At 42.0% G+C, this 19,797-nt stretch overlaps 1 protein-coding gene across 2 annotated transcripts in view; it reads left to right on the top strand.

Annotated features, from left to right (window-relative positions):
- The window catches only part of BAIAP2L1 (BAR/IMD domain containing adaptor protein 2 like 1), a 110,373-nt gene extending 92,678 nt beyond the window's left edge, over positions 1-17,695 (top strand). The window contains exons 10-15 of one of the 2 annotated variants that reach the window (XR_013167797.1): positions 967-1,174; positions 1,605-1,682; positions 2,897-3,077; positions 16,681-16,730; positions 16,842-16,879; positions 17,366-17,437. Coding sequence is in view for 1 of the 2 variants with exons in the window: in XM_077140602.1 (XP_076996717.1) it covers positions 967-1,174; positions 1,605-1,682; positions 2,897-3,077; positions 16,842-16,879; positions 17,366-17,441 (581 nt within the window). In the remaining variant the exon portion in view is untranslated. Of the gene's footprint in view, positions 1-966; positions 1,175-1,604; positions 1,683-2,896; positions 3,078-16,680; positions 16,731-16,841; positions 16,880-17,365 lie in introns of both variants that reach the window. The other variant, XM_077140602.1, reaches the window with a different exon arrangement.
- The last annotated feature ends 2,102 nt before the right edge of the window (positions 17,696-19,797 follow it).

Raw genomic sequence — 19,797 nt, 5'->3', positions numbered from 1 at the left:
AAGATAGTGAAGTTTAATATTGTAATTATTAAGAATTTGCAAGGATAACAAAATCTTGCATTGTTTTGAAGTAAATATGCTAGATGCATTAGTAGGTTAGCAGAATTTAAATGAGAAAAATATTTAAAAAGAAGAGTCTCCATTCTTTTTTTTTTTTGAGCAGTAAAAATAACCTGTGTATGAATTGTGATATAAAACATTCAGCACAGTGCTTATGAGTAGGCCGTGGAACCAAGCTACCTGCATTGAACCCTCACATTGCTGCTTGCTGGCTGTGTGATCTTGGGTGAATCACTAAACTCTGTAGGGCTTGTTTTCCCAATCTGTCAATATGGATCATAATAGTGCCCTCTGAGGAGGTTGCTGGGATGCTTAGGTGAGTGGGGGATTGGAAAGCATCAAGATCATTGCCTGACACTTGGTGAGGAGAGCTCTGTAGAGGTGACTCATCAATGTTACCACATCTTACTGTGCTCTTGGATTAGAAGTTGACATCCAGTGTGTAAGAATGTCTGCAGTTCCGATTCTTTCTTTTCTTTGTGGTATTGGGCATTGACAGTTGTATTTGCATTGTTGCTGCAAGCTACTGTTTTTTTCAAGCTGAGAAAGGAAAATCTTCAGACTACTTGGCATTGGAGCAGTCTGCCTCTCTAAAGAGAGAGCTGTGATTACAATCAGATTGCAGACAGAGCTAGAGTATACTGGTGTATCCTCACTGTCTAGAAAAAAGCCTTTAGCCATGGGGTTTCTTCTCTGTGGGCTTTGAAAGATCTTAGACCATGGTTCAGTCTCTGTTCCTTGCCCTCCCTGTCCAATCTAGGCAGTGATAAATGTGTAGACAACAATGCAATCGAGTTTCAGTAGAAATGGGATGGAATGGGAGTCTTCTGGGGTTTGCTCTTTTGAACTTGTCTATTGATTATCATTTTTTGAGTGCCATTAATGCTGTGTTCATTTTTCAAACAGATACCTCAGAGGATTCTAGTTTACAGCGATCAGTTTCTGTTGCCACTGGCCTAAACATGATGAAAAAACAGAAAGTAAAAACCATTTTTCCACACACTGCTGGCACTAACAAGACCTTACTTAGCTTCGCACAGGGAGAGGTCATCACATTGCTTATCCCTGAGGAGAAAGACGGCTGGCTTTATGGAGAACATGATGACACCAAAGGGTGAGTCTTTATGTGGGGGTTGGTTGAGACTCACCCCAAGCTGATGGTTCAGGGTGATGTATCCTTTCAAAGAGGCAAACTCTGCCTTTGAAGCAGAAAATTGTCTTTGTGAACAAGTGTGCATTCTAGCCACAGTTAGATTTATAGTTGAATTATAGTTATGGTTCATTGTAGTTTAGTTAACTGGAGTTATTCTGTCCCTGACTAAATTCTGTATTTAAATGCATATATAGATAAATCTGGTGCATGAATTGTTAGATCATATGAAAGTCACCTCTGAAACAAGGCCCAACTAAAAAAGTCTTAATTTCACTCAGTCCCCATATGGACCTTTATGGTGAAAATGGACCAATCTGCACCTGAGCTGTCACTGAGTCATGCCTGCTGCTAATACCACTAAAAGACTTTTCTTCTTGCTTTTCACCTATAGGAGGGGTTGGTTCCCATCATCATATACAAAGCCGCTGGATGAAAATGCAAAGGAAACAGTGACTGTGCCCACACCAAGGTAGTACTTAAGTGTGACCTCTTTTTCCCAACAACAGGAAACTCACTTGACTCAAATGTCTTCAAAATTATAATCTAGATAATGTAGCTAACCAATGATGAAACCTCAGGTCTTATGGAATAGTTGTATAGAGATTGCTACTCCACATTTTTTTCTGTTGTCCCCAAGGCTTTATTAACTATGTTCTGTGAAGAGACATGACCCATACCACCTGTTCTTTACCTCCCATCACCATCCTACCCTCTGTCAGCCTCTGAAACCACTCTCAGTGTCAGCCACCACCTATCACTGCCTAAGTCCAACATGCATATATTCAACCTTTATCTTTCTTAGCGTGGTAGTCTTTAAACTATTGAATATTCTTTCTGAAATGCTTTCTGGCCTATCATTTTTTTACCTTATTCAACAGCCATATAAAGAGGTCACATTTTTGAAGGGAGGAAACAGAGGCACAAAAAAAGTTTAATTTCTTTAAGAACACAGTGCTAGAAGTGACGGCCAAGACTAGAACCCAGGAATATCTCTTTCCTGGGCCAAGACATAAATATTTGTATATGTATTAGTTAGTTGTCATTAGATATCCTGTGGGCCCTCAGAATGACATGTCCAAACTGAACTCTACATCTTTGCCCTAAACTGCCTCATCTTCAGTGTTCCCTGCTCGGAGAGTACCTTCATACACCCTCCCATAGCCCAAGCCAAACACTTGGACCCCATACTTGACACCTCCCAGTTCCTATCCATTATATTTCCTAAATGTCTCTTGAATCCATCTCTGTATCTTCATCTCTACCAAAACAGCAGAATAGCTAGAATGCCATTGTGTCAAGAAATAAAATTAAGTAACATTTTTAAGATAAAATTCTTATCTTGCTTTAAAAATCTTAAATGCTCAAGTTTGCTAAGGCTTTTGCTATAGTCTTCATTTTTTTGTTGAACACATTAGACTAAATTATTCAGGAGCCAGCCCCTAATTAAACTACTTATCTTCTCCTTTTGTCAAGACTTTTAAAGGATTTCTTTTGAATATATATTTATAACCAGTAAAAACATTACAATGTTATGAATTGTGGGGGGTGGGGTGTCCGTTGTAATGCCCTCTTCCTTTTTGATGAATAATCTGTTGTAATCTTGGCCATAAGATATTTAGGATACTTGGGATTCCTGTGGCAGGCTCTTATCTAAATTGTATACTGTAATTTTTTTGTTTTTAGCCCTGTACCAGTAAGAAGCATCAGCACGATGAATTTATCTGAAAAAAGTAGTGTTGTCATCCCTCCACCAGATTATTTGGAATGTCTGTCCACAGAAGCAGCTACAGATAAGAAAGAAGATGTTTCAAAAACTACTTCTGCCTTTGACGTACCAGTGTCCAAGCCAGAAATCCCATCTCCTGTAAGTAAAGCTGCAGTGTTGCGTCTTGTATTCTAGACTCCCTCATAGCCCTAATCCAGAATATTTTGCCCCAGGAGGTATGAGTTATTCCCACCTTCACAACTTTGTTCTGCCACCAGTATATAGGTAGTCCCTGTAGGGGGCATATCCTCAATATTCTCAGTCCCTTTCTTTGTCCTACAATTTTTTTTTTGTTTTGTTTTGTTTTAATTTATTTATTAATTTAAAAAATTAACAACAAACAAAAACATTAACATACTCTGTTCTACATATATAATCAGTAATTCTCCATATCATCACATAATTGCATATTCATCATTTCTTAGAACATTTGCATCAGTTCAGAAAAAGAAATAAAAAGACAACAGAAAAGTAAGACGATAACAGAAAAAAAAAAATTATACATGCCATACCCCTTACCCCTCGCTTTCATTGATCACTAGCATTTCAAACTAAATTTATTTTAACATTTGTTCCCCCTATTATTTATTTTTATTCCATATGTTCTACTTGTCTGTTGACAAGGTAGATGAAAGGAGCATCAGACACAAGGTTTTCACAATCACACAGTCACATTGTGAAAGCTGTATCATTATACAATCATCTTCAAGAAACATGGCTACTGGAACACAGCTCTACATTTTCAGGCACTTCCCTCCAGCCTCTCCATTACATCTTGAATAACAAGGTGATATCTACTTAATGTGTAAGAATAACCTCCAGGATAACCTCTCGTCTCTGTTTGGAATCTCTCAGCCATTGACGCTTTGTCTCATTTCACTCTTCCCCCTTTTGGTCGAGAAGGTTTTCTTAATCCCTTGATGCTGAGTCTCAGCTCATTCTAGGGTTTTTCTCAGTCCCTCGATGCTGAGTCTCAGCTCATTCTAGGATTTCTGTCCCACGTTACCAGGAAGATCCACACCCCTAGGAGTCATGTCCCACGTAGATGGGGGGAGGGTGGTGAGTTTGCATGCTGTGTTGGCTGGAGAGAGAGGGCATATCTGAGTCACAAAAGAGGCTCTCTTGGGGGTGACTCTTAGGCCTAAATTTTAAGTAGACTTGACCTATCCTTTGTGGGGTTAAGTTTCATATGAACAAACCCCAAGACTGGGGGCTCAGCCTATAGTTTGGTTGTCCACACTGCTTGTGAGAATATCAAGAATTCAACTTGGGGAAGTTGAATTTCTCCCCATTCGCACCATTCCCCAAAGGGGACTTTGCAAATACTTTCCACTCACTGATCGAATCACTGTGGGATTCATCATGTCCCACAACTTTTAACCTCCTTACTTTCAGTCCTCCTTTTGTACACACACAGTAAGTCCATGGTTTGCCAGATTTTATCAGGTTTTAAAAATCTCCTTGGTTTTTGTCATTTTCTTCAGTTTTCATACTGTTTTTTGAAGGAGTGTTTAAGGTTAAAAGTGCTGACAATCTTTGTGTTACCTCAGAAAGTGTTTACTTTGTACCAAGCCTGATGTAAACACTGCACGTTCTCTTTAATCCTTATACAACCCTGTAAGAAAGATAGTGGAGGACAGTTGATGAAGGTTCAGAGAGATCCCTTCATTCATTCCCTTGGCAGATGAACATGGAGTGTCTACTAAGTACCAGGCACTGGTCTGGACTCTGGAGATACAAAGATGAACAAGACAAGTTCCTGGCTCTTTTGGAACTAACATTCTAGTAAGAGGAAACAGACAATAAGAAATAAACAGAAATACTGATTTTAAAAGCTATGCAGAAAATTAAAACCAGGTGAAGATGTAGAGGGGGTGCTGACTTGGATAGATGTCACAGGTTGGGTTCGTTGGGAAACACGCTGAGGTTGTGCAGGATGTGCAGGATATTTCTGAGTGAACACCCTTGAGATCCTTGGAAGGAAGGAAGCAGCATTGGGCGGCAGGAGAAGCTGGTCTGTGGTGCAGGCCACCAGTCCCACTGAGAATTCTATGGCTGGGGTGGCCCTCAAAGCTGCCTTCATTTGAGGCCAATGAGCCCGACCTTAATATGCTTGCGTCCAAGGGGCAACATCTTCAGCCAAGGTGACTTCCAAAGAGTGCTGGCAACAGAGCAGCAGGCGTCTGCCTGTAGCCGAGGAATCAAACGCTCAGTCCTGAAGATTATGCAATAGAGGAGAGCATGGTGGAGAAAAAGATAGCTAAGGAGGCAAGAAGGTGCCCAGAACACAAGGGGAGGAACTGGCTATGGCCAGGAGCAGGGACATGTCCACGGTAATAGGCAGAGGTCAGAAGTGTGCATGTGGGTGCAACTGGGATGACAGACTAGGAGTTCCTGTCTGACAACATGGTGACATATCATCAGCAGCTGGTAGGGGCAGGCAGAGTAGTGATGAGCAACTTTGAAAAAAGTGAAGCTGTTAAATAGTTGTTTAAAGAGAGAGTGTGAGCATTTGAGATAAACACATTGCATGGTGTATTGTTTGCATCTTTAGCATTAGAAATTACTTCCAAATATCTGATTCAAAAATTATTTTCAAAAAAACAATATCTGGTTATTGAAAATGGGGCTTTTCCAGGCTATTGGCATGATAATACATTTCAAAAACTGGAGAAAATTATTTAGAAGACAAAATGTATCAAAATATATCAAAAACCCTAATATATTTTAAAACAAAAAATATTCTAAATATTTGAAAGTTTGTATTTGGAGAGATCTTACGGTATTTCTAAAAGCTTGAAAATTCTTTTTGATGAAGAAAAAGCTTTTATAACTGTATGCTTCAAAACTTAGGATATAGGCATAGAAGGTGCTTATTCATGTGTGATCTAAATCTATAGTGCCTTTTCCCTTTTTTGGGGGGGGGGCTTTTAAAAATGGGAGGGCGGGCCACGGTGGCTCAACAGGTAAGAGTGCTTGCCTGCCACGCCCGAGGACCCGGGTTCGATTCCCAGTGCCTGCCCATGTAAAAAAATAAAAATAAAAAGGGGAATTTAATGAGTTGCTAATTTACAGTTCTAAGGCCGAGAAAATGTCCCAATCAAAACAAGTCTATAGAAATGTCCAATTTAAGGCATCCGGGGAAAGAGACCTTGGTTCAAGAAGGCCAATAAAGTTCAGGGTTTCTCTCTCATCTGGAAAGGCACGTGGCGAACACAGTCATAGTTTCTCTCTTGGTTGGAAGGGCACATGGCAAGCAAGGCGTCATCTGCTACTTTCTCTCCTGGCTTCCGGTTTCATGAAGCTCCCTGGGAGGCGTTTTCCTTCTTCATCTATAAAGGTTGCTGGCTGGTGGACTCTCTGCTTCATGGTGCTGCAGCATTCTCTGCTCTGTCTGAATCTCTCATTCTCCAAAATATTTCCTCTTTTATAGGACTCCAGTAAACCAATCAAGACCCACCCAAATGGGTGGAGACATGTCCCCTAATCCAGTTTAAGAACCATTCTTGACTAAATCACATCATCCAGGGAGATGATCTCATTACAGTTTCAAATATACAGTATTGAATAGAGATTATTCTACCTTTATGAAATGACATTTTGATTAAAACATGGCTTTTCTTAGGGGGGCATACTTCCTTTCAAACCAGCACATTCCACCCTCTAGCCCCAAAAAAGACGTTTTCCCCATATACAAAATACATTAATTTCATAACAATATCAGAAACCTTAAACCTTTCAGTAGCAATACAATGAAGTACAAAATTAGAGACAGTATAAAATCTCATCAAGTCAGTTACAGGCATGGTCTGTCCTAAGGCAAAATTCTCTCCATTTGCTCTGGACCTTTGAAAACTCATAACAAGTTATTTGCTGCAACATATAAAGGAGAAACATTCATAGGATTCATATATACATTTCCATAGGGAGGAAGGAACACAGGGGTCACTGGACCCATACAGTTTCGAAAACCTGCAGGGCAAAGCCCATTAGATTTCAAAGCCCAGAGTCATTTATCCTCAGGGCTTTAGAAAGCAGCAGTCCCACCCTTTCCAAGGGCCTATACAGAGGCCTGCCTCTCTCCAAATACAACCTTGGGGGGCATTGGGGAGACCACCTTTTTTTCGGCACACACTCAATCCCTCCACGTGGTGGCAACCAGGCTCTCCCCAAACCCCAAGGAATATGCTTCACCCTCTCCAAGGCCTGAGGCGGCATGACTCTTCCACTGCAACGAGGTGGAAGGCCCATCCTCTGCCTTTGGGGCACACTCACCCTCTCCACGGGCTTGGGTGGGTCCGCTCTCCTGGCCCGAGGCTTTTTGACTTCAGACTTCAGCCTCCATGGTTTTGCCTCTGAAGTTCTTTTTCCTCCAGTGTGTCCCTTCTCTGAACCCCCAGTCCAGACTGGCAGCAGCTTTGTTCATACAGGTCCCACAGCACTCTCGTCAGCTTTCCATGCAGTAGTGTTGGATCATGCCCATCAGACATAAGAAGTTTCCACAGATCTTTCCTGGATAACTCCATGTCCGATCCTGGCTTTTTCTGAAATGGCTGTGTTTCCACATTTGGTCAAGACCTCATGTGGGGCACTATTCTCTGGAGTCTCCCTTCCTGGAGGCCCAGAATTTTCCAGAACTTCAATTTCTGGTTTCTTTGTACCCAAGAATTTATTTTCATCTTATCTCTTTCCTGTCGCATTTCACTATAAGCTGCAAGGAGAAACCAGGCTGCACTTTTGACATTTAATTTGTAGAGCTCCTCTGCTACATATCCAAGTTCATAGCTTTTACAATCTGCCTTCCAGCCAAAGCCACTAGTCAATTTTGCCAGATTATCTGCCATTTTAAAACAAGGATCACCTTCCTTCCATTTTGCAGTAACACGTGCCTCATTTCTGTCTAAGGTCTCATCAGAGGTATCTTTAGAGTCCACATTTCTACCAAGAGTCTCTCCAAAGCATTCTAGGCCTTCTCTATCAAGCTTCTCATAACTCCTCCAGATTCTTCCCTTTATCCATTTAAAAAGCCATTCCAACATATTTGATATTTGCGAACTGCAGCAGCACCCCACTCTCCGGTACCAAAATCTGTTCTAGTTTGCTAGCTGCCGGAATACAATATACCAGAAATGGAATGGCTTTTAAAAGGGGGAATTTAATGAGTTGCTAGTTTACAGTTCTAAGGCCGAGAAAATGTCCCGGTCAAAACAAGTCTATAGAAATGTCCAATTTAAGGCATCCGGGGAAAGAGACCTTGGTTCAAGAATGCCGATAAAGTTCAGGGTTTCTCTCTCATCTGGAAAGGCACATGACTAACACGGTCAGAGTTTCTCTCTTGGTTGGAAGGGCACATGGCAAGCAAGGCATCATCTGCTGCTTTCTCTCCTGGCTTCGGGTTTCATGAAACTCCCTGGGAGGCGTTTTCCTTCTTCATCTGCAAAGGTTGCTGGCTGGTGGACTCTCTGCTTTGTGGTACTGCAGCATTCTCTGCTCTCTCTGAGCCTTTTTTTTGTTTTTTATGTTCAACTTTTTCTTTTGGAAAAGTAAAACATATAAAAATAGAAAGAATAATCTAATGACCCTGCCCTCACCCTGCTTTAGCATTATCAGTTTCTGACCAATCTTGTTTCATCTCTTTTCACCTACTCCCAGATTTTGAAGCTAATACCAGACTTCATATTTTAACCTGTAAATACCTAAAAGATACCTAAAAGCTCTTATCTAAACATAACCACAATACTGATAGCATAGCTTTAAAAATTGACAATAATTCCTGAATAACATCAGAGTCAGTGTTCAAATTTCTGATGGTCTCATAAAAAAATTACAGTATATCTATTTGAATCCAGATCCAAATAAGGTCCATATAGTACAGTTAGTCTCCAAGTCTCATGAGTCTTTGAAGCTCCCCTTTTGTCTGTTTTTCCTTGCAATTTATTTGGAGAACAGCCAGGTTCTTTGCCCCAGAGGGTGTCCCCAGTCCTTCACCATGTTCCCCTCTCTCTCCTGTGTTTCCGGTAAATTGTTAGGTAGCTCCGGACCCTGGACAGAGTCCATGTTTTTGTTGTTGCTTGTTTGTTTTGCTAGGGCATTTCTTGGTGGTGGCGGCTGCAGACCTTTGGAGGCACACAATTCTGGTTGTCTCTGTTTTTGTGATATTAGTGGCCATTGATGATGATTGCCCAACTTTCATTACTTTATTAAGGTTGTGTAATATCTTTTAAAGTAGAAGATTGTTGCCCTAAACCCATAGTTAGTATTGAAATTATAAATGAAAACACTGACACTTCAGCCAACACAGACAGTCCCAGTGTTAGGAAATGAGAACGTTTTTAGTTTTAGTATTTTTACTGAAGATAGCACTGATGCAGTAGTTCTTAGAATTTGGTAAATTGAAAAATCCTATTTTTAAATATCAATATAATCAGTAATGATGCATTATTTCTTATTTAGCATTTGGTAATTTAAATATGTTCCAACTTTATTTTTAAACCTCTTAGTTGACTGAATCTTAATAGACTATCAATATAAGGAGGTGACATTGAAAGGTGCTGAGACAGAGAATTGCAAACAGTGCCCACCTTTGTATTATTTCCCACTTCCCTAGAAGTGGTGCTTTAGGTATGTACATTTCTCCCGAGGAACATAAATTGTGAAAGTGATACACTTTGGAGGCATGGGGTGGAGCTGACCCTGTGGCCCTGGTAGATGCGGGTGGAAAAGCCTCTACACCTTGGCCCAGTGCTCCCTCAGCTCACAGCCTGCCTGCACCATGAGAGGAACTCCCAGTCCCTACTACCCAGAACTGCCTCCAGGCAGACGTCAGACCTGATGTTCCTTTTATCCCACAGGCCATCTCTACTGCTCAGTGTCCCCATTTCTGCCTTGTAGGCTAGAAGGCTTTTTTTAGTCTTTGATTTTAACGCAGCCTTTGTTCTGTTTTCATATAAGAAGATTTGAAAGTCCAAAATGACTAATGACAGTGCTTTCCTTTTATAGTTTTAATGGTGATTTCAGTTGTAACTCATTTTGCAAGTATTAGAATAAAGAATGTTGATTAGCTTTAAATGATAGCTGAAACTGTCCATAAAAAGACATATTTAGCACTTCTAACAAGTGCAGAGGTGATACCTACAGTTAGGTCACATTTATAACTTTGATGAATGAATATTTTGATGGCAGCAGACTACTATGACCAGCCAAACTTCTTTCTTATAAATATAATCAAATGGTATGCACAGGTAGGCTGTGTCAGAGGACACTTATTGGATCAAGATGAGGCCTTCATTTTGGCAGTCATACTGGTCAGTGTTTATTGATCAGTCATTAGGTAAGCCCTAGTGACATGGGGAGGAATAAGACTAACCTAGGTGCTAGTTCCAAGAACTGTGTATTAGGGTTGTGCAGGAAAGTACCCAGGGTGAAGAGAATGACAGAGGAGGAGGAGGGGAGAGGTTTAGGCCTCTTAGAGAAAAGCATCAGAGCCAAGTTCTGAAGGATGAGTTTTGACAAAAAACATGGCCTTCCAGAAGTGCATTCTGGAAACTGCAGTCATTGGTTCCGACAGTATCTGGAGAAGCAAGAGAGTACATGGGCCAGGGTAGAGTGTGCCAAACCAAAGTGTCCAGGCTGCATACTGGAGCACAGGGGAGGGGCACAGCATGGTCACTTTGTCGTTTCCATTTTCCCAGGTTGTACCCACAGGGCAGCTTCAAGGATGCAGAAAGATGGATTAGGAAGCTGTACAGTCGTCCAATTAAGATAGAATGGCAGTGGGTTCATGGGCGGTTCAGTGGTAGAGTGCTTGCCGGCCATGGTTTGATTCCCAGCCCATGCACCACCCCCCATAGAAAAGAGAGAGAGAGGAAGAGAATAGCAGTAGTCACCCGTCAATGGAGATGGAAAGGGGTGACAGAGCTAACAGTCATTTAGGAGGTAAAAATTAAGATACTGATTAACTGGTGTAGAATGTATGAAACAAACAATTTTTCTGTCTTAATGCTGAAAGCAAGTATGTTTTACTCATTTATACATATTGAAGCTCTTTTGACAATTTAGGTAATTTCAAGCTCTGGATCTTTAACATGCCAACATTAAAAGAGGAAAAGTATTCTTATTTGAAATTGTAATACATTTAATTACTAGAAAAGAATACAGTTTTATAGGTTCTCAATAATCAGAAAAAAGTCAGGGTCCTATGAACAGGACTGTATGCACTAAAGAGGAAGTTAGTTAGGGTTTTAAAAAGCACCTGCAGTTTGAGAGATACTCTCCCACTTTTTATTAACATAAATAATAAAGAAAGTTCTTTTGTGAGAGTATATATTTTATGATCTGGCTGCTATATGAAACATGGAAAGAACTTAATTGTGAAAATGTGTCTAAAATTTTGTTACAAAATGAACTGATAATATGTCACTGTTGAAACAGAAATAAGAACTCTTGAATTAAGAACATTTATATATCCCGTACTACCTTAAGAAAACGTGTTTTCATATTTTTTCACCTCAAATGTTGCCATTGGCTAGTTAATTTAAATATACTGCTTTTTAAAATTCACCTGACAGTCATAGCTACACAAAGTCCAAACTTGGTCAGGATCCCTTTGTAAAAATTTAAATATCTAATTATTATACCCTTATTTAAAATACTTCTTTTTAAAACAACACTTTTTCTGCTTATAAAATAACCCATAGGAAAAAAAATCCATAGAAAGTATTAAAAGTTTAAATTGGTTATAATTTCATTTCAGGATAACTACTCTTAACATTTTGTGATATTTCCTCTGAGATAGCTGTAAATCTGTTTAAACCTTCCTTCCCATCACCCCAAATACAGCTGGGATTATTCTGTTTTGGTATTTGCTTTTTATTGCATTATAACCATTTCTAAGAGTTCAACAAGCTCCCTCTGGCACTACATTTGGTTTGTAGACTCCACTCTAGGCCCTGAGATTGGAAGGTCCCCTGCCTATGATAATGCCTGTCAGCCTTCTTCATTCTCACAGGGCTTTCTAGGTATCTGCCCAGCTTCTAACATCTTAGGAGGCAAGTGGATTGTGGGTCCTTCCTTGTGAAATGGGAAACAGGGAAGGCAAAAAATGACAGCAGTTTCTAAGGTCCCATAGCAGACTGAGAAATTCAGATGTAAAATCTCAATATCAGAGCCTTCTTTACTGATAGCACAAGTACTGTTATCATCCGTGTGCTCCTTATTGAGTTCCTATAAGTTGCTATATTGTTTTTCTAATCTGGAGAATAATGGGAAATTGCAACTAAAAAAAAAAATCACAATAAAATATGAATGGTTTTTAAAAGTTGAGGAAGGCCCAAGGTTTGAGAGCCTCCTAGAACTAGGCATGATTAGCCATGATTCCAGGAGCACTCACCTCAGATCACCCTTCTTCTAAAATAAAAAAAAGTGTATCTAATTTTGTAATGAAGAGGTAATAGTCCCAAAGTGAGTACAGGGTGCTTCACAGATACATAACTTTCTTTTACTATTTTTGAATTAGTATTTTAAGATCCTCTGCAAACTGAAAAAAGGAAAAATTTTTAAAAAGGTAGCTCCATCACTATATATACATTCTCATATTACATTTCTGACATTTTTTTGCTCTCTTTCTATAAAACCAGCTACTACATTTCATTACTGCTAATTCAGATGAGGTGTTCTAGCACATAGCTGTTGGAAACAAGCAGGCGCCCTGCAGGAGGACAGCAGAGGCTGGCCCTGGCCAGGGGCAGCTTTTCCAGAGCCTTAAGAAGGGCAGAAGCTAGGAAAGATACAGCCAACCCAGGGAGCAAGGGTAGTGATAGGCAAACGGGATCAGAAGCTTTTCCACTGACTGGCCACGTGACCTAGGACAAACCAGCTTAAATCCAAAGAACTTCTGAGATGTGCTGTGTCCTGCACTGTGCTAGTTATTGAGAAGTCAGAGATTAGGAAGGGGCTTTTGCTGAGGAGGGTGCACAGCCAGAGGTGGCGGATGAACTCTACTTGGGGAACTCTGGGCTGAGAGGAGCTGCACTGAGACAGCTTGGGTCCAGAAAAGGCTTCCCAGAAACCTCAAACTGCTTTTGAAGGCCAAGGTGGTGTTTGACCCATGATCAAGGAGGGAAAGGGAAGGATCAGATGGTACAGAGTCAAGAAGACCCCCAAACCCACAGCACAGCCCAAAGGAACTTTGGACAGGTGAGATCAGAACTTCTGGAAAGGTCATTCTGGGGGCAGAGGAGGATAGCCAGGAGGTAGCCAACAAAAGGTCAGAGGGACTGTTGAGTAAACTGATGAAGGAGGTGGCTTTGGGCCAGGTTTCAGACAATAGGGTCAATTTGAGAGGTGCTTTAGAGGAACATGCGAGCTTTTCTGCTGGTTGAAGGAGGCAGAGGAAGAAGCATAGACGGCGGTGCCACTCACTAGGAAAAGGGAGCATGGGAGGTGGGCCAGGTCTGGGGACGGTGGCTAGTTGGGACAGTGACAGTGGTCCCAACTCTGTTTGGAAGGTGAGAGTCTGATGGGCCTATGGGAGATACCCATGGAGATGGTATGTAAGCAACAGTGGGGTGCATGGGGTGGGGTTGTGGGGGCAGCGGCAGTGGGCCTATGTGTTCATTCACCAGGCACAGGGAGTTCCTACTGCAGGGCAAGAATTTGGTCACCAAGGTGACGGGCCCTGCAGGTGCCAAGGAAAAGTATCTCAGTCTAAGCAGTCCAAATGCTGTGCAGGGGAGATGGGCAGAGTACCATGTCTTATAACTTACACTACCCCTCTTTTGCTTTTTTTTTTTTAAATACCAAATTCAAAGACTATGCTACCTCCTTTTAAAAAAAAAAAGTTTTTTATTGTGAAATATAAATACCGAGCAAAGAAAGAAAAAAGCAATAATTTCAAAGCACACTTCCACAGGTGTGGAGCAGATCCCAGAGTTTGTCATGGACTACCATGCCACCCTCTCAGATTTTTCCTTACAGGTGCTCCAAAACACTGGTGGCTAAAAGGAATATTACTATAGTGATTCAGCAGTCATACCCATTTGTTAAATCCTATTTTCTCTATTAACAGCTCCTCCTCTGATTCTTCTCCCAATCTATAGGGATTTGGGGGCAATGCCTGTCCTGACTTTTTCACGTTGAGAAGGGCTATCAATAATAAAGAATAGGGGAATATAATTAATAATCTTGGAGAGGCTGCCCTCTCTTGAGTTTCAGGATTTATTTGACCTAAGAACCCTCTGGGAATTAGATGTACCAGGAAGCAAACCTAGTGCATGAAACCTTAAGAGTCTCAGATTGAACCCTAGCTGTTCTTAAGAGTCAACGGAAGTCATGTTGGTTGGGATTTAGCAAACTGTGGCAATTATATACACCCCCTATTTTAAAACCCCACACATCAAGGGGGGAAATCTTTCTGAAATTGTACTATCCTTTTTTTTGCATTATGTATTTTTAAGTAAACGTTTTATTGATGAATACCATAAGAAAAATGAACAATGAATTTCACAAAGCAAATATGTATAACTAGCATGAGATCAAGAAATAAGGCATGACCCACCCCTGAAGTCCCCTCCTGCCTCACCATGGTTGTTGCCCTTCTCTAAGTTGGTTGGGTTTGGGCTTCACATGAACAGAATTGTGCAGCAGCATCCCAGTTTGCATCTTACAGCTTTTGTACAGTTGGCTTGTGAGGTTAAATCCATGCCCAGCTGAACAGGGTCCATCAGAGGTAGGTCTGTTTGTCACTCTCCTGTTGGGAGCGCCTGGATTATATCTCCCAAGTTGATCCCATCCTCTCAAATATGACCCAAAGCCTCATCCCTCATCCGTTTGCTGGATTGTGTCACGTGGTCCTGCCAGGGCCACGAGTGTCCTGTGTGTCTCTGGTGCCCACATGTCTTGCTCATACCTCCAGGGGGTGGTATTGCCAAGCGCAGGGCACACAGACCCTAGCTTTGTGGGCTCTCTGCCCAGACACTAAACGGCTTCAGTTGTCATCTTTTGCCCCCATCCCCACAGCCCTTGTCATTACTAATTTCTACTTGAACTTTCAAGGCTGATTTTGATAGCATCTCTTCCACTGCGTTCTGTTTGTCTCCAGTGCAGTTGGACAAAGCATCCAAATGGCCCAGCTCATTAAATGTGGCCCTAGTTTGTGTTTAAAGTCCTCTCAGGGCCCCAGAGGCTCCCTGTGAAGGAGCTCAGGGATTTTTGCCTTGAGGACAGTTTGGAGAGGTTGTTCTCCCAGGTGGGGTATGCACATGTTTCTCTTTGCAGGCCAGGATTTACATATAGCTCTGCGTAAACTAAGATACAAACGGAAGGGGGAGGAAGACAGAGAGTGTTTTGTCCAAGGAAGGGAAGAAGGAAGGTGGTTTCAGCTGGGAGGCCGGATGAGGAAGAGCCCTAGGTGTGGCACAAAGTGGCCAGGGCCCAAGAATATGCCTGCCGGAGGCTGCGCCCACCGGAGCTTGGCTTGGCACCAAGGTCGCTTTTCAGGACTCAAAAGACGTGGCTGCCCTTCCTCCTGACCTTCCCGCCACAGGAGGCCTTTTCACAAGTGCTGGACTCTTCCTGTGTGCTGAGGGCTCTCACGGGTCTTCTGCTCTAATGCCTGCACTTTCAGCACATAAGAGAATGAAGTACAGGCACCCCAGTGCCTTTCAAAAATAAACCATAAATTAGCCTTTCACCCTCATGTAATATGGAAGTTACACCAAGCGCTGGTTTATTCTGAGACCTGCTGAGGAAGCTCAGCATGTTCTAAGGGAAAAAAGCATTTTTTGAACCATGTAAAACTACTAGGTATGCTAAGCAGGCAGTTGCTTTGTGCTGTTAAAAAAAAAAAAAAACCTCCCTTTTGTTTGTGTCAGGATTAGTACTTTGAGGCAGCTGGATAAATACTTAGCATGAACATCCTCAGTGATGAAAAATAAGCACTGAATTGGGGTGTGGGACTCTCTCCTAGACACATTCTGGCACTGCTGCTGCCTTAGGATGGACTTGTCCCAAGTTGGCAATGGAGGCCCTGGAGTGTGAAATCTTTGGGGAGGACAGGCCAGAGGTCCTAACTGCCATCTGCCCTGGAGACTCTGCAGGCCGAGTCCAGCCTAGGCTTCTCCCAGGTCTGGCCATCAACCCCAGGGTCTGATGAGGGAAGGTGGCCCCTTCCCGCGGCCGGCCTGGAGCCTGTTAGTCAGAAGACTTACACTGCCCTCTCCTGGGCGGCCACCTGAGTAAGCACCAGACAGTGATAATAGGAAACCAACCAGAACAGATATTCAAAGCCTGCTCACTTTCTTCAGTGAAGAGGTAAAATTTAATTGAGCTTTGTGTATATAATAGAAATTTATATATAAAATTGTGTATATAATAGAATTTTAATTGATATAATTGTGTGCATAATAGAAATTCAAGCTTTGTGTATGTAATAGGCTTAATAGCTCCATGATTTACTTGATGCCACTTTATTCTTTGGTTTACTTGATGCCACTTTATTCTTTGGTGTATCTCAAACCTTAATGTGGTTAAATCTGGATTTCAGTATTTAGGGGACAGGTTTGCCCTGGTAAGTTCCTGGGTGTCATTGGTTGTCAGTGTTCCTATGCAAGCATCAGTGCCTCATAGCTCTGAGGTGACCTTTTCATATTCTAATACTTGTTAGGGTATTTATTTTTTGTTCTCACCCTTATTTGTTTGAATCTAGATAGATCTCTAATCTCAAATGAAGTAAGACCATGGGACACTTTTAAACAGGTATAGCTTTAAATAGTCCCTTTTGTTTTAGATGTCTTTACTTTCAAGCCCTTCTAAAAGTGACCCAAATTTCATTAGTTTTCCATAAGCTTCATCTTTGTCTTTCCTCAGAGTGATGCAAATGGGACTGCAAAGCCGCCTTTTCTAAGGTAGGTTCGATTTTCTACATAAGCTCTTCTGAGTGGGTGACGTTGCCCTTGGCTGTTGGATGAATGGGTGTGTCCGGAGAAGTAGCTGGGAGCCCCCAGGAGGCTTGGTGTTGAGAAAGTCATCATGCCTGAGGTCAGAAGGGCAACCCTTGTTTGCAGCATCCTGCTTCAGAAAGTCCTGGGGAACAGGGTTTGGGGTTTGGCCAGAGGGGAGTGTCTCTAAATCCCAGTTTGTGCTGGGTGACTTAATCCAGACCCTGTCCCAGAGCAGCTCTCCCATACGATCCTCCCCCAGTAAAGGACTAGAGAGATGTGGGCTCTCCCCTCTCACCTTCTGTAAATGATGAAGAGAACTATCAGAGTAAAAACTTTCTTACACAGAAAATGCTGTCAGGAATTTATACACAGTGGAAACTGGTTGTTAGCACTTTTAAAATCACATCCCTGTCTTATAGTATTTTTGCAGAACTGTTTTCTTCCCCACAGTGGAGAAAATCCCTTTGCTACTGTGAAACTCCGACGGACAGTGACAAATGATCGATCAGCACCAGTCATCCAATGAGAAGATGGCAAAGAAACTCTTCTTGTTCCTCTAAAGTTAAATTCTTACTTTCAAAAGATAGCTATATAGGTTTAATACGTGCAAAGCTTGACCAAACAGTGCCTGATTTTAAGTGGATTCTAATTGAGCGGATTGGTGCATTTTCTCAGTTTAACATAGTATGGTTTACACATTTCTGTCTTTAAGATAAAATTACTAGTTTAGTGATCAACTCATTTAAAATATTTTCTGTTTAATTAAATTTGGTTCCAATCCTTATAGTATCATTTTTAAAATAACAGTGATTTCTTTTTTTCTTTTTAAAGAGCCAGAATAAGGAATAACATACTTTCATGACTGGCTTTCTGCACCTGAATGCAAATGAGACCAGAGTTTATTTTATTAAGCATGTAGCATTACAATGTTTATCTAAAGAAAAATATTGTGGAAGTTTGCATTTTAGCATGCATTTCATAATTTTAAGCAATATAAATTATGAAAATATTATATAAAATTTAAGAATTTTAACTTAAACTATTTTTTTGTTTATTCAAACATAGAGCTACCCTAGATGGAGAAATCCCAAGCTTTCCTGCAATTTAGACTTGGCTATAGAATGTTGAGGTATTTTGCCTATCTTCACAGCCATGATATTTAGTACTTAAGAAATAATTTCCAAGAACTACTGAATTTGGTAGCTAAAGCTCCAACTGGACTTGTCCATCAGCGTCATGCCGCTGCCACCCTTGCTGCATACCAGGCCCCATGTTAGCCTAGCTCATGGGAGGTGGGTGTGGCTGAGGACTCCTTGTGCGGAGACCCATGGTGCCCTCACCAAGGTGGCTGACCAGAGCTGCTTCCATCACTAGTCAACTCTGAAATCTCACAGGAGCTGCATATTCCCATTTCTGAATCAGGTACTGACCCACCAAAAGCACTTGTAAAACCCAGGAGTCGTCCTCCGGAAGTCTGCCTACGTCTTGTAGTCAGGGGTCCCGAGTCTCGGCTGAGACGGTTACTATGCACTCACTAGCAGTCAGTGCTTACGGTTCTGAGGTTGGGAGGCCTCTGCAGTGTGAGCCTCTTGCTGCCGTAGATTCTGTGGAGTATCTTTGGCCTTGTGGTCTCTGAGGAGGAAGAAGCACGTTGGAGAGGTGGACACACTGGGAACACCCATTTGGGATGAGTGAAAAATTATGATTAAAATTCAGCCCAGGCCACGCTATGTGTGTGGGGGGTGGGGGGGAAGGGAGAGGGATGGGGGGGGTTGAGTGGTACCTGCCTGTTGCTGGTCACAGCTCTTTGGTGTCACCATAAATGTATTGTTTTCCTGTAAGCTTGAAATTAGTCAAGGCAAATGCTGGTAAACCAGGGTGAGTCTGTGGCACTAAAGGCTCTAGGGCCTGGCTCCTTCCTGCAGGGTTGAGCAATGTCACTGATTGCCCAAAGGGTAATGACACAGGACTATTTAACACTACCCCAGGACCGCAAGTTTGAGTCATTCTAAACACAGTTGTCAGCAGCACCACCTGCCTTAAGAGAGGACGCTCCTGTAAGTGGCCCACTGCCACTTAGACAAGAGCAAGAGAGTAGAAATAACAGAACCCCATTATTTTCAACAGCAGGGAGTGAAATGTAGGTTCTGCAAGTGTCTTAGGGAGAATGGTTTGGGGTGGGTTGTGTACACCCTACCCCTGGCCTTTACAGAGGTCCAATTTTGGGATCTTCATGTAAAGTGTACCGAAATTGGCCCCTTGGATTATTAGATTCAATTTATAGACTCACTTGGGTCACCCCAAGTCTACATCTTCACAAAATGTAACTACAGTGGTCACTTGCCTGCCTCCCACAGGACTGGGGGGCTTGTCTGTAGGTCCCTGGCACTGAGGTGCACGCTCTGTAAATAAATGTCAAGGCATTACCTTCAATTATAATAAAAGATAACTTGAAAACAAGCATATTTCCTTGAGCTGGAATTGTGAAATTTTATATCATTCTTGACTAGGCCAGAGCCCATGCAGGCCACTGTGGAGGTAGGCAGGAGGGAAAACAGAAGGAAGTTTTGGAAAGGCCCTGGCTCCCCCTAATGCGAACAGAGTAGATGGCCGTGAAGTTGGTGTCACCAGTGGAGGCCTGGGCCCACTGAGTTCACATTCAGTTTGCGTGGCTGATTGTACTTTTCTCACCGGCTTGTACTTCCCAAAAGGTGTGAAGAGTTGGGTATTCTGTAGATTCTGAGGTTAAGATTCTTTGGGGGATCTGTGGGGCCTTTATATCATGTCTCCAGTTACCCGACCTCTCACCATGAGGCGTGACCCTGCGAACTCACACAGGGAAATGTGGTTTTATTCCAGGAGGCTACAATAGGACACAGAAA

Source organism: Tamandua tetradactyla, chromosome 23, assembly GCF_023851605.1.
Source record: "Tamandua tetradactyla isolate mTamTet1 chromosome 23, mTamTet1.pri, whole genome shotgun sequence".
NCBI classification, from domain to species: domain Eukaryota; kingdom Metazoa; phylum Chordata; class Mammalia; order Pilosa; family Myrmecophagidae; genus Tamandua; species Tamandua tetradactyla.
This window is presented reverse-complemented; position numbering and strand designations above follow the sequence as displayed.